At 43.5% G+C, this 13484-nt stretch overlaps 1 protein-coding gene across 4 annotated transcripts in view; it reads left to right on the top strand.

The window, feature by feature from the left end:
• LEMD1 (LEM domain containing 1) overlaps positions 1–13484 on the top strand; it is a 23014-nt gene that overhangs the window by 3353 nt on the left and 6177 nt on the right. The window contains exons 3-9 of one of the 4 annotated variants that reach the window (XM_019513981.1): positions 653–821; positions 1128–1259; positions 3221–3294; positions 4189–4272; positions 4997–5095; positions 7067–7155; positions 8986–9780. In XM_019513981.1, coding sequence (XP_019369526.1) covers positions 653–821; positions 1128–1259; positions 3221–3294; positions 4189–4272; positions 4997–5095; positions 7067–7155; positions 8986–9250 — 912 coding nt within the window. In that variant the 3' untranslated portion in view covers positions 9251–9780. Of the gene's footprint in view, positions 1–356; positions 822–1127; positions 1260–3220; positions 3295–4188; positions 4273–4996; positions 5096–7066; positions 7156–8985; positions 10197–13484 lie in introns of those variants that run through there. The other 3 variants (XM_019513978.1, XM_019513979.1, XM_019513980.1) reach the window with 3 other exon arrangements.

Here is a 13484-nt window from a genome sequence, read left to right as displayed (position 1 = left end):
GCTGCTGCAGAGACGTATAGAGAAGGGAAAGCAAGCGAACAAAAATGTGTTTCTGGGGCTGTCTTGACACAAGGAAACAAAGGCGGCAAGGCAGAGCGGATGTGGGAAGGAAGGGGAGGAATGATTTCCAATTTCCTAAGGAGTATTGCAAACAGTGGAGATTTGAATTCTAACAAGATACTTCAAGTACTTTTCTAAGCACGTTGCATATAAGCCTGGGCACTTAGTATTAATTATTGGCCTATCTTATACCTCAAAGAAAAGTGCTAAAGCAGACTACTACACTTAAGATTCCAAGATATTATTTATGTATTGTACGTTTGCATATATTGATTGGTTTTCTGTTTCCCTTCTGGAAGACTCCCCTGAAATTTGGGTAGACCATCTCTTTGATCCACTTAATTCCATTTGACAGGTAAATGCTACGTTACTTATAATTTGCCCCCTAGGTTTGTATAAAGGCTTTAAATGTGCAAACCCTCCAAAGTCTTCTGTGATGGACTTGTCAGGCGTTTGGAAGCCATCCCGGCAGAGGCAGGAATCCAGGCGTGGCAATGTACCTTTTGCAAAGACAGGGGTAGTTGGTAAAACAGGATTTGTGAAGCAACAGGAAAAATTCTTCAAAGTGCCTTTCTCATGTCTCGTTTCTGAGGTTCTGCTGTCGGACAACATGGCCCAGGTTACTGTTGGCGTGCTGATAGAAGAACGTCACGAAAACAGAAGCCAAGAAACCACAGATGGATTCCAGGTTAAACTCCTGAGTGACAGCGAATTGCAGAAACAGCTCCTCTTCTATGGAGTCGAACCTGGACCAGTACTACGTACGCATCGAGTCACTAATGGGGAGAGTTAAGGCCAGGTTACATTTGCAAGCAATTAAAAAAAAAAAACCAAGTAATGGGGTCTTGTTGACCCTATGCAAGAAAGCAAAGAGCCAGGCTTTCAAAAGAGCTCAGCATCTTTTTAAACATTTACACGGAACGGCTAGACGTTCATACATTTCAGCGCCACTCCGTGGGGGCCTCTAGGTGCCGAGCACAATCCTAAATTTCAGTCATTTTCCATTATTAAAATGCTAATCACGCAGCGAACTAAAAGCTGCTTGTGCTCTGAACTGTTTGTTTTAGCTTCTACGCGGACTCTTTATGAGAACAAGCTATTAGAGTTGATGAATTCGAGCCCACAAACACCACGTGGCCAGACAAATGAAACGGAAGACCTTGACCGGTATTCAGAAACAGAGGAGGAGAAAACAAAAGGTACGACATTGAGCTTTGTGGGTGCAGACATTAAAATAATGCGGGTTTTTCAATCTTGAGCATGTGGTATTTTCAAAAATGTTGGACAAACAGGTGTTTATACAGGTATTTAAATACCTATTTTTACAAACCACATGAATAATTTGTGCCACAACACAGCTCCCCCCTTCCCGCCCCCCTTTTTTTCTTTTAAATGGAAGCTGATTTTGTCATCACTAAGGCCCCTTTATGCCATACGGAGGAAGAAATCCTCACCTGCTGTACAGTGTCCTAACTCGGAGTCAGAGCGAAGTGGGGCTGGAAGGGACCCCCCGAGGTCATCTAGACCAACCCGCTGCCTGAGGCAGGATCAGGCCTGTCCAAACCTTCCCATACAAACCATCCGTTTCTGACTGTGCAAAGAAACCTTAAACTGGGAAAAAATCCCACTTACACCAACTTGGAAAAAGTGACAATCAGGCCTTGTAGGGAAAGCAAATCTGCCTTTGTATTAAGTAAGAATGTTTGAAGACATGTTTGCTTCCTAATTCCCGCTGATTTATGTCCTGAAAGAGGAGTTATCAGGGGCAGGCAATTATTTTGGGAAGAGGGCCGCTTACTGAGTTTTGGCAAGCCATCGAGGGTCGTGTGACAGGCAGCCAGGAGCAGATAACTATTAATTTTCTAAATTTTTTAGCAGCCCCGCAGGCCGGATAGAACAGCTTGGCGGGCCGCATTTGGCCCACCCCTGAGTTATCTTCTCTGTGGGCGTACTGTCCTGCTGCAGAGTTTCTTGAAATCGCCTCTTTAACATCGGTTACATCTTCATTGCCATCTCCTTTCACCTATTGCTAATATTTGATTTAGTTATGAAAAATCAGTGCCAGCTTAGTCGGGGGCTACAGCCACATTGGCTTTAACATGGAAGAAATTAGCTTGAATTACACGTTGGATAGCATCGTCAGAATAATTCCCTTGACTGAAGTCTGAGAAGCTGTTAAAGTAGATGGATCCTTGTTCTGATCTGGCCTGAAAAAATCCTACATGAATATCAAGGCATTTGAGCTCTCTTCAGACTTCAGAGGAAGAATGAATACAGGATCTTTTCTCTTGGCTCTTGTGTAACATCCAGTAGCTCAGTCCTGGAGATCCTTTTGGGGAGTGAGTTAGAACTGAAAACCGGCCTTTTGATCTCCTTTAAATCTCTGTTTGAAGTTCCTATGAAGACTAAAGCCAACCCTCCCAGTATTTTACAGATTGCAGTGAATAGCTAGCTTTGTGTAAGCGATTAGCTCGGTGGGGTGAATTCCGTCGCTGTTGAGAAAAGGAAGGAGTTCCAAAATCCTGAGCAGCTTAGGCATGTTTTGAAAAAAACACGAAACCAACAGCTGTGCATTGGACTAATCTGACAGTGTAGCAGCTGTCATAACAAAAGCAGAACTGGTTCAAACAAGGCTTCTTTTTGTATTGATTAAACATCATTTAAAGGAAGAGGTTTTTTACTAGCTCCTACTGCATAGCACTTTGGAATAGATACGTAATTGCTCACTCGAATTGCAAGTTGGTTTCTGCCACCCCTTTTCTCTTGAACCCTAAAGTCATGAATCTGATTTGGGGTTCATTATGTGCCTCAAACAGGGGTATGTAGCCTCTTCCCACTTGCTTAGCTTGCACTTTATCATCTCATTGTTTCTAGAATGCCCATCACCGTGATATCTAGGTGTCCGATTGAGCGTGGTGTCTGTTGAGTGGGGGGGTGAAGTGTTTTAACGTGCATGGAAATGATTTTTATAATTTACAAATATTTCAGTGACAGCACAGGAAGTTTAATTAAATGTGTGTATGTATTCCAGAAATCCAGAGGGATGATTAAAGCAGCTTTCAAAGGTGTTCTGTCCCACACCTCTTATTTTAAAGTATCCAGCATACTTTATGCACATCTGTAAGGTGTTCACTTATGAGCTTTCCTTCTTCTCATTCAGAGACTAGTACTGCAGTAGTCCTTGAAACAAAAGACTTCAAAGTGACAGCAGCCTGTGCCTCTGGCTATGATAAAGTAAGTAACCTACTAATGCATGAATATTTTATGTATCTATAGCTAAATGCAGGAAATTGCAGTTAATATAAACTGATGTACGTTGTATTAGTCTCATGACAAATGCAGCAATTACAACCTATCAGTTAATTATAGTATGCTTCTATGGCCCAATTTATATAGAGCAGCCCACGGAAATCCACTGTAAGACCATCAGCTCAGGTGTTTAAGATGTGCCAAGATATTTTCTGATTTACAAAGCACCTAAGTAACTATTAATACAGATTTACCAGTGTATTTAGAATTAACCATCAAATACTGACTCAATCCGTAGTGTTTCACAGCATGATACTTCAGCTTATATTCTTAAGGGACTCAAATAGGATGACCCTTAGTAGAGGTGGGAAAACCAGTTCCTATAAACTTAGACAACCAGTTACAGTCCATCTGTCTGTAGTTGTTATGTGCCCCTCTGCTATTGTGACATCTATACATATTACAGGTCAATGGATTTAGTTTTGCAATACCCCAATGAAGGAGGGAAATGCTGTTCTCCCCATTTCACAAAGGGGTCCTGAGTAAGGCACCTACATACCTGTGAGTTTTTGATGCGACGTGTTCAGGGTCCCAATGCACAGGGAATTGGCCTAGGGTCTCTGGAACACAAGGCTCCTGCTTTGACTACTAGGCCGTCCTCCCTCCCATTGCCACACACATCAGGCACTGTCCAGCCACGTCTGAAAATAGCTTCAGAAGTAATAAATACTGCTCTGCGCAATGTCAGAACTACACAAAAAACAAAACCAATGGGTTCACCCTATGCCATTGGAAAAATACGGACCCAGTGAAGGTCCTGAATAACGAAAATCACCAGTGGTTTTTGACATCCCTTGTGAGTTTCTCCTTTGTCCGCAGGCTTCACACACAGAAGTTTCAGAACGTCACAAGAAACTCCTGTCTCCTGATACAGATTACAGTCTTGCCAAGATAGTAGCAGAGGAAAGTACTGGCTTGGCTCCTACAATCTTTTACTATCTAGTTCTGTTGCTGCACTTCCCAATTCACAAAGTTTAAATTTATGCATGAATTCAAGAATTTCTTTGGTGTGCTCAAGAGCAGGAGTACAGTTAGCACCTCCTAACTTTTCAGCAGTAGTTATAACTGCAAATCTCTGCCATCTTATCAGGGGCACCTTGGCTTTGGTCAATTTGCATGATGCGCATACAGGGGAACCATGCAGCGTGAAGTGCGTACCAGATATATGCATAAGAAAAATTCCCTTATGAAATTACTGACTCATCTCAGTGAAGCTCTTCTATCTGCTATAATCTCCGTATAGGTCTTAGTATAGGAAACGGTATTGGTGTTTTAAAAATAAAGCAAGCTGATATTGGAATGATACTTTTGAGAGCAGAAATTAGCTTGAAGTTTATAAATATCATGCATAAGGCGCAAATAAGTGTAACCAGAGCCTGAACTTTTTTAAAAATGAAGGTTGCACTGTAAATGAAGGTATATACTTCTTGTCACAGCTAGACCAGTCTCAAGTAGCTATTTTGTAAATGAGGCTGTGTTATAATGACAAAGACAAAGATGCTCTCTTGTTGTAATATTCTGGACTTTGATACAGGATTTTTTACCATGAGAGGCTTTGCATGTGGATAGGTTGTTCATGCTTTTTTTTCCCCCTGAAGTAATGCATGTCTGTCTTGGATGTTAACAGCTGGAACAAATATTGCCAGAGGATAAGCTGGCAGCGCATCTGATGCATGGACAAAAGCAGTCAGGTGGCAGCAGCCCTCAGCCCACACGCAGGAAAACGGTACTTTGGTGCTAATGAACTTACAGCAAATTGGACGTTTTTACGGGGGAAAAGAAAAGTCAAAGTCCTGTATCCCTAAAACAACATCCTGGAGCCTGTGGTCGCAAAATAAAATGGAGCAAACAGCTTTATTGATCTACACTTATTTCAGATGCCATCCATGGACCGCAGAACTCCTTTCCTTGATCTTACATTAAGCCACACATCAAGAAGTCTCTCCTCTTACTAGAAGCAATAGTACAGACTCTGCAGGCTAATTTACCTGTCCTCTTCACATGGTAAATTAGCCTGTGGTAGAGTCCCATGCTATCATGATGAGGCTGCTTTCAATACCAAAGTTAGCTTAATTTAGAGAGATCCTGGGCATCTCTACATAAGCCCACATTTGCAGGGTAGACATGCAAATACATTGGCTCAAAGGTGGCCTTTTATAACAAGGAAATAGCTGCATGCCTCCATGTCAAAGAACTATATAAGGAAACTTCTGATTGAAACAGATACAGTCTCAGAATAACTTTGCTTTTGCACTTATAAATCAGCAGAATGATCTTGAAGTGGGAGATGTTCATACTGTGACATTTCCATCATGGTTTTCTGCTAATAATTTTTACGTTTAATAAACTTATGCTGGATTTCAGTTCAGCATTTTGCAGGTGTCAATCCTGCACATGTTGGTCAAAGTATATGACTTTAAGGACATGCCTAAATCTTTGTAGGGTGGGGAGTTAGACTGTAATTTCTTTGGAAGAAGACTTGTATCAGCACAGTGGGACTCTAACCTTGTTGGATGTAGTTGGCTGCCACCCTGATACAGCTGTTCTTGATGACCATCTCATTTTGTGTGTTGAGTCTAGAACAGACCTTTTTATTAGCTTCAATCAGTGAAAATAACATTGACTGTCTAATTAAAGCACAGTGGGCGCATCTACACAAGATGCTTACTGCGCATTAGCCTAATAACACTACACAGTAGCGTGTCACAGCACACACCGCATTAATAACCTACTGTGGAGTAACTTTAGTTACTGTGCGTTCAGTTAGTACTTCATTAACGAAGTACTAAACTAAATGCCCAGTATCTAAGGCACATTACTGAACATGTAGATGCACCCGCTTATGTTATATTAGTGAATTAATTGTCAACCATTCCACAAGTGAGCTGGTTCCTAATAAAGTAGTCTCAAAGCAACGTTTTACTCAAAATAACCCTTCAGGCTCGTATTTGTCCTAACGACCATAATTATGATATCAGAAAAAAGTTTTTTTTTGCTTTTTTTTTTTTTTAATCTGCCATCAGCTTTTCATCTATATCTTTCCTGCACCCTTTTATTTTCAGTTACAAGGGCAATATTTTATTATACTTGTTTATAAGGTCTGTTGAAGTAGTGGGATTAAATCAACTCTTCACCTATGGAGGGCTGACTGACTTGTACAATCAAACTGCTTTTCAGCAGGGTAAGAAAATGCTGGACAAGAGCACAATGTCTTATCGAACACTACCTAGTACTCCACAGACATCAATGTTTGTTAAATAGAATAGACTGCAGGCAACTAACCTTTATTTAGCTCAGTCTCTTGATGGCTATAAATCCTTCACCAAAGGTTTTACTGTTTGCTAAAGTGGATGGTTTCTCTATGAACAAGATAATTTAAAGGCAGTTTCCATATACTGGATCACTTACCAAGAAAAAATCCTGTGGTTATCCTTATGTTTATGGTACTGTCCTCCTTTAAGCTTCTGTGGGCATAGCTAATGTTCAAGGCGAGCGTTTTGCACACAATCGTAGGTTCCCATTAGAATTGCCAAAAGGATGCTTGGCCCACAAACATGAAGCATCGGGCCAGAAAAATAGCTAGGATGTTTGTACTCTCGGATACCCACAGTTTATTCATTAGCTTCAATGGTTGGGATTAAAAGCTCCCGAGGTGAGCAATAGACGTCACACCAAAAACTTTTTCTCCTCTCATCAGATAGCTGACACACCTGGGGGCACTGCTGGCAAAGATGATGGCCAAGGTGAAACATGGTTTCCAGCCCCTCAGTCTCCTGTCGGGATAAGGTAAGGCTGTTCAATAACCTGATACAAAGTTAATAGAAATGCAGCACCTATCAGTGGCTAATCTTCCCTCACGTTGTTTTTGGGTGATTAAAATCTTCAGCTTGGCCTTCCAGAGATTGTGAAATCTCTGAAGGAAATAGCCCTTGCAGAGGCTGCTGGGTTCATGACAACCCCTCAAGCTTGCTAAGCAGCACTGGTGGTGAGAGAGAGACATTCAGGGAACTTATGATGGATGGAGCCACTTGCTGAAGTGTACTTCAGCTTTCAAGCCTTTTCATGGTGGCTTTTTTTCATAGCTGGAAGAATGGGAAAGTTGCAGACTAGTGTATTTAAGTTTCTTGTGCTGTGGTGCCAGTGAATATAGATCTTGAGCTGGGAGGGAGCACCAGCAGCTGCAGGGAGTGCAAGCTCTATAGCCAGTTGCATATTTGTTTTTAATGAGAGCCATACGAGGAACGACTTACTGGCTTGTGTGATGCAGTTGCTCTTCCATGCTAACCTGCTTCACAAAAGCTATTGCACCACTTGAATACAGGAATGACATGAAGTCACAAGGGAGCTGGGACAGCCCTGAACCTTTGATGTAGGGCTAAAGAGGAAGGAGCGTTTACGTCACCGGGATGGGCCAGAGAGACCTGGGCTCAACGCTGAGCTCTGCCTCAGACCTCTCTGTGCCTCGGTGCTTATTTAGACTGCAAGCTCTTCAAGGCTAGGGACCATCTCTTACTATCCTGTCTTTCTCTGTTTACAGAGCTTGTGGCAAAACGGGTTTCGATTGTGCTTGGTGCTCCTGGCAATAAAGCAGCTGGTAGAGTAACTCTCTCCTGCTACTGAGTTAACTAGTCTGTTCGATACTTCCACCACGCGCTGAAACTCAGCACGCAGAGAACACCGATGCCCCCGGCACTGAAGCAACTTCCTTCATGTCCAAAAAAGCCGGTGTCTGTCTTTTCCTTTTGCAGCCTACCATTTATGCTGGAAGGGATGCCGGCTTTCACAAAAAGACTGTGTTCCTGGGGTGCTTTGAAGTAAAAACTAGACTCCAGTTGGTGTCAAAATCAAAATGAGCAATGTCAATTAGTTTTTAATAGGGGACAGCATCCAGATTGTGTACGTGGGGTGGTCTTTTTAAAAAAATCCACTGCTTAGTCACTGCAACTAGTATAGAAGGGTGTTTTGTTTTGTTTTTTGGCTATTTCTCTCGTTCAGGTAGGAACTCCCTTTCCATCTCGGCAGAACGCCACTTCCTAATTCTTCTGTGGCCTGCGCAGATAAAAGAATAAATATTGGGAACCTGTGCCCCATGCTACTGCATCAGAAAGACTGGAGGAGGCCCATTTATCTTCCAGTGCAGCTCATTAAACACGAGTCCTGACCTGCAGATTTTGCTTCCGTTGGCAACCAGCCAGAATGCATTGTTTCCTAATACCAATTTCCCATCCGTTGTAAAACAGCAAATAACCCTCGAAAGCCTGCCTGAGGAATGTATTCCTACCAGTGTTGTGTCAATGGAGCACAAACTGTTGTAAAACACATCACGGTCCTGACCGTAACGGCTGTCAGCCTAAGATTCAAGCCACAACAGTGTCTCCATCCAGACAGCTCACAAAAAACTTGCTGCCGTAATTTTAGAGGTTCTTGTTCTATCACCTGTCCTTTGCCTGCCTTTAAGTTTGTCTCGATCACCCACCAGCCTTTTTCTTCCCTCCCGTGTGCTATTTCTGTTGTGAACCTGTGCGCTGAGTTTGAATAGTAACAAGTGACAGATCTCAAGGGTTGGCGGTACGGATTTTTTTCCGGCTGTCTTATGCCTTGTTTTCTCCTTTGCAGTTCTAGGCAAAGAGCAGCCAAGGAGAGTGGCCAGTCAACCAAGGAGACTGTAGAGACGGTCAGGGTGGAGAAGGAGAAGCTGAAGCTGGAAAAGGAGAAATTCAGGTCAGAAGTGGCCCGAGAGGATGCTCATCAAGGGCTCATACCCATGCCAGTGAGGATCGCCATATTCACCATCTTCATCTTTGTGCTCTTTGTGTACGTTACAATGGAAACAAACCCAGCCAACCCCTTCCTCCAGTTCATCATGGGAAGAGGGCTCTAGCAGTGCCACGCGTCCTTGTTAAGGAGCATTTAGCCGCGACTCAACACTAAAGAAGGCGTGCTTTTCTCTTCCCTGCAACCTGTGAGCAATCTCTGCAGGTAGCAAATTAAAAGACCAAAGTGAGGGGAAAATATATAGTCACTGAGTTTTGTTTGTCTGGTGTTTTGTTAGACAGGAGCATCTGACTGCTTTATCGTTTCTGGCCTGCACAGGTAGAAGTCATTGGCTGGCGCACGTCTTTGGCCAGTTTCACCACTCGGAAGTATTTAAGGGATTGCATTTTTTATCTAGCTGATCATTGGCTCCGTAAGAAGTTAACCTTTTCTCCTATGGAGCCATTCTCTTCCCATATGGGAGAAGCACTAGCTTTAGGCTCAGGAGAGAAATTGCACCCAGGCACGGTGAGCCAAGTAACAGCCACCCTGACACCACAGAAAGTGAGAAGCGAGTCTTAGAGCTTCAGGGAATCTTTCTCGCTGTATCTCAGCCTTGACTGAGAGGATACCATCTCTTCCACCCCTCCAATTTTCGTATTGGAAAGGGGGGCTGTGGGTGTCGGCGTACTTCAAGGTCGACGGCATGCTCTCCTCATTTAAAGGCGACTGCTTTTTGTAATACAGCTGAGAACCTAAACCACGAATGATGGTGACTTTCAAATCAAGACACTTTAAACCAGTAACTGAAAGTGTTTTATTGACCAAGACTGAATCGAGGGCTTTTAATGCACTCAGATTTTGCAGTAGAGAGACAGAATGCTGCACTCGGGGCTTGACCCTGAGAAACGCACCAAAAACTTATTAGATATAGGGGGTTTTATGGCTGCGCACATAGCCATTAAATAGCATAAAACAGTGGGGGGCAACCTTTTCGGCCGGTGGGCCACAGATTAGCCCCACTCCCTCCCCGAGCCCCAATCTAATCCCTTTCCCCCTGCCTGATCTGCTGCTCTGCTGTCTGTTCCCTGCCCTGTGCTCCCTGCCCAGTCTTCTGCTCTGCTCTCTGCTACCTGTCCCATCCCCAGTCTGCTTCCTGCCACCTCAAGTTGGCCTCCCCAGGCACAAACTATTGAACAGTCTTTCTGTGTAATTAAAGTGTTTTATTTCATCTTTAGGATGGATGCAAACCATTTTACAACTAGCCCTTAACACCTGGGATAACGTCTTGATCTGAGGAAGTGGGTTATCCCTTTCCTAAATGAGATAACAAATGACAAACAGAATTTTATTTCTGTAGTTTTCTGAAGCAACGAAATTAAAAGCAACAGTTCAAGTGGTTGGTTGTGGCGAGAGTTGTGTGTTCACAAATGCTACCTGCTTTGAGAAAAACCAGCTCTCTGTTTAGCAAATGCAATGGTAGCTGGAGGGTACATTTTCTGGTCTTTTTTTAGACTGTTGTTTTTTGTTTAAAGGAAAACACATTGCTTTTTTAAATTGTTGTGTAAGGGCCAAGTTATTAAGTGTAGTTGCTCCAGTGTTAAATAAAGAAACTGCTGAAAAGCCTGTTGTGGTCACTTGTTCCATGCGAGAATGTGTTAGCACGCAAGAGCCTTCACTCCAATGGTCTGTACTCCTTGATACAGGTGTTTAGAGGGCAAGTATATATGGGTTGGTGGCTTTGGTATGTTATCTCATCTCCTTCTATGACCAGGTGACATATCACCTGGACAAGGGAGAAGAGATTGACATTATATATCTGGACTTTAAAAAAAGCCTTTGATCTGGTGTCCCATGACCTCCTCATGGAAAAACTGGCCAACTGTGGCCTTGGCTACATCGCTGTCCGATGGCTGGGAAACTGGCTCCGAGGTCGGACCCAGAGAGTAGTGGTCAATGGCAGTGAGTTATTATGGTGCCCTGTGGCCAGTGGTGTCCCCCAAGGCTCTGTCCTTGGACCGGTTCTCTTCAACATCTTTATCAACGATGTGGATATTGGTGTCAGAAGCGCACTGGCTAAGTTCACAGATGACACTAAACTTTGTGGCATAGCATTCACACCTGAGGACAGGCTAGTGATCCAGGCTAACTTAGATCAACTTAGTAAGTGGGCAGATACAAACCTGATGACGTTCAATATTGATAAATGTAAGGTACTCCACTTTGTGGGGGGTGGAAAAGCCTGCAGCATGCTTATAGGCACGCTACGCTTGCTAGCATCACGGCTGAAAGAGCCTTGGGGATCATGATTGACCGCAAGATGATCATGAGCCACCAATGCGATTGTTGCAGCTGGCAAAGCAAACAAAACCCTGACTTGCATCCATAGATGCTCAAGTAAATCTCAGGATGTCATCTTCCCACTGTAGTCGGCCTTGGTGAGGCCACAGCTGGAGTATTGCATCTAATTCTGGGCTCTGCAATTCAAGAAGGATGTGGAGAAACTTGAAAGAGTCCTGAGGAGAGCCACGCGCGTGATCAGAGGGCAGGAGGACCGGCCTTATGAAGAGAGGCTGAGAGCCATGGGGCTTCAGCCTGGAAAAGCGCAGGCTCAGGGGGGACCTGGTGGCTGCTTATACCTACATAAGCAGGGTGCGTCAGGATCTGGGAGAACACCTGTTTGCCAGAGCACCCCAAGGAAAAACAAGGACCACTGGTCATAAGCTCCCCCAAGACCGTTTTAGGTGGGACATAAGAAAAAAATTCTTTACGGTCTGAGCCCCCAAGACCTGGAATAGACTCCCTCCAGAAGTGATCTGAGGTAGTGGGTGGTCTCTTTCCTAAATGGGATAACAGACGACAACCAAAATTTTATTTCTATAGTTTTCTGAAGCACCGAAATTAAAAGCAACAGTTCAAGTGTTTGGCTGTGGCAAGAGTCGTGTATTCACAAATGCTACCCGCTTTGAAAAAAGCCAACCCTCAGTGTAGCAAATTCAATGTTAGCTGGAAGGTACAAGTTTCTTTTTTTCTTTTCTTTTTTTGGTCTTTTTTAGACTGTTTTTTTGTTTAAAGGAAAACACTTCGCTCTTTCAAATTGCTGTGTAAGTACCAAGTTATTAAGTGTAGTTGCCCCAGTGTTAAATAAAGAAATCTGTTATGCTGTGTCAGCTTAACTCCAGAAAAGCGCACCTGATGGCTTCACCATTAGAAAGTGGGAGCACGTAGGCAGCACTCTAGCTGTCACTGCCCCTGATAAACCTTGTTTTGAACGGTTCAGTTGAAATCTGGTGGCTTATGATGCCTATGTCTGGTCACTTAGTATGCAGAGCAGGAGAGGTGGCTGGTACAATCCTGCCACTCCTATTGATATGCGGTTGCCACTCCTGTTGCACAATCGACTGTTCTGCTGGGGTTTGAAACCTGCCTCTGAAGCAGCCACTGCTTACCGCTGCTCTGAGCTGGGTTGGCAGTATTTATGCATTGCAAGCTCTGCACAGCAGCTGCAGAATATATTACCGCTGGTAGTCGCTTAGGCATGATCAGTTCTACTTCTAAATCTTGCCCTCTTGTATATCTGCAAAGTTTGGCATTTGTTTCCTTTCCTATCATGTCTTTCTGCAGGAGTTTCTGGGAAACTTTTTTTTGCCTCTAAAAATATTTTCGGCTTTTACATAAAGTATAACTCTGGAGATGGACATTGTTCCAAGTTCTGAAGATGGGTACTGCAAGACAGGAGCTGTGAAGAGAGTTTGTCATCCTCCCAATATCCAAATGATTCCTGGTATTAGCAGTGAGCTCAGCCCACACCAGCTTATGTGCTGGATTTAAATAATGGTCTTTGTGGAAGCAGCAAGGGTGTTGCATTGGAGGCAACTGTGTGCTGCACGGATACTTCAGTGGTTTACTTTGATCTGCAAATGCTTTTAAAGCCTGTTCCTCTCCCTAATAGCAGATCACCTATATTTATGATATGCTAGGAAGAAAGGAAATAGATTCCCTGGTTTTTGGCATTAGATGCCCGACAGGAGTGAAGGGAGAGGCACCTCAGCATGTTTTCCCCATTGGTTTACCATGAAGAGTCCAGCAAATCTGTTTTTGCATTTCAGCAGAGGCTCTTTGCTTCTGCTGAAAAGCCTGTTGTGGTCATTTAGTCCATGCGAGAATGCATTAGCACATAAGAGCCTTCACTTCAGTGGTCTGTACTCCTTGATACAAGGTGTTTAGAGGGCAAGTATATATGGGTTGGTAACTTTGGTACATTTTCTTTTTCTGGGCCGTGGTGTGTGCTGCAAGTTCAAGATGAAAGACGCATTGGAAAATAAAGTGGCTTATTTTAATGTATGCCAAGGCCGTGCTCG

This window comes from Gavialis gangeticus, unplaced genomic scaffold, assembly GCF_001723915.1.
Source record: "Gavialis gangeticus isolate Ggan-Ray unplaced genomic scaffold, GavGan_comp1, whole genome shotgun sequence".
In the NCBI taxonomy this organism is placed as follows: Eukaryota; Metazoa; Chordata; order Crocodylia; family Gavialidae; genus Gavialis; species Gavialis gangeticus.
The sequence above is the reverse complement of the archived record's forward strand: the minus strand, read 5'-3'. Positions and strand labels throughout refer to the sequence as shown.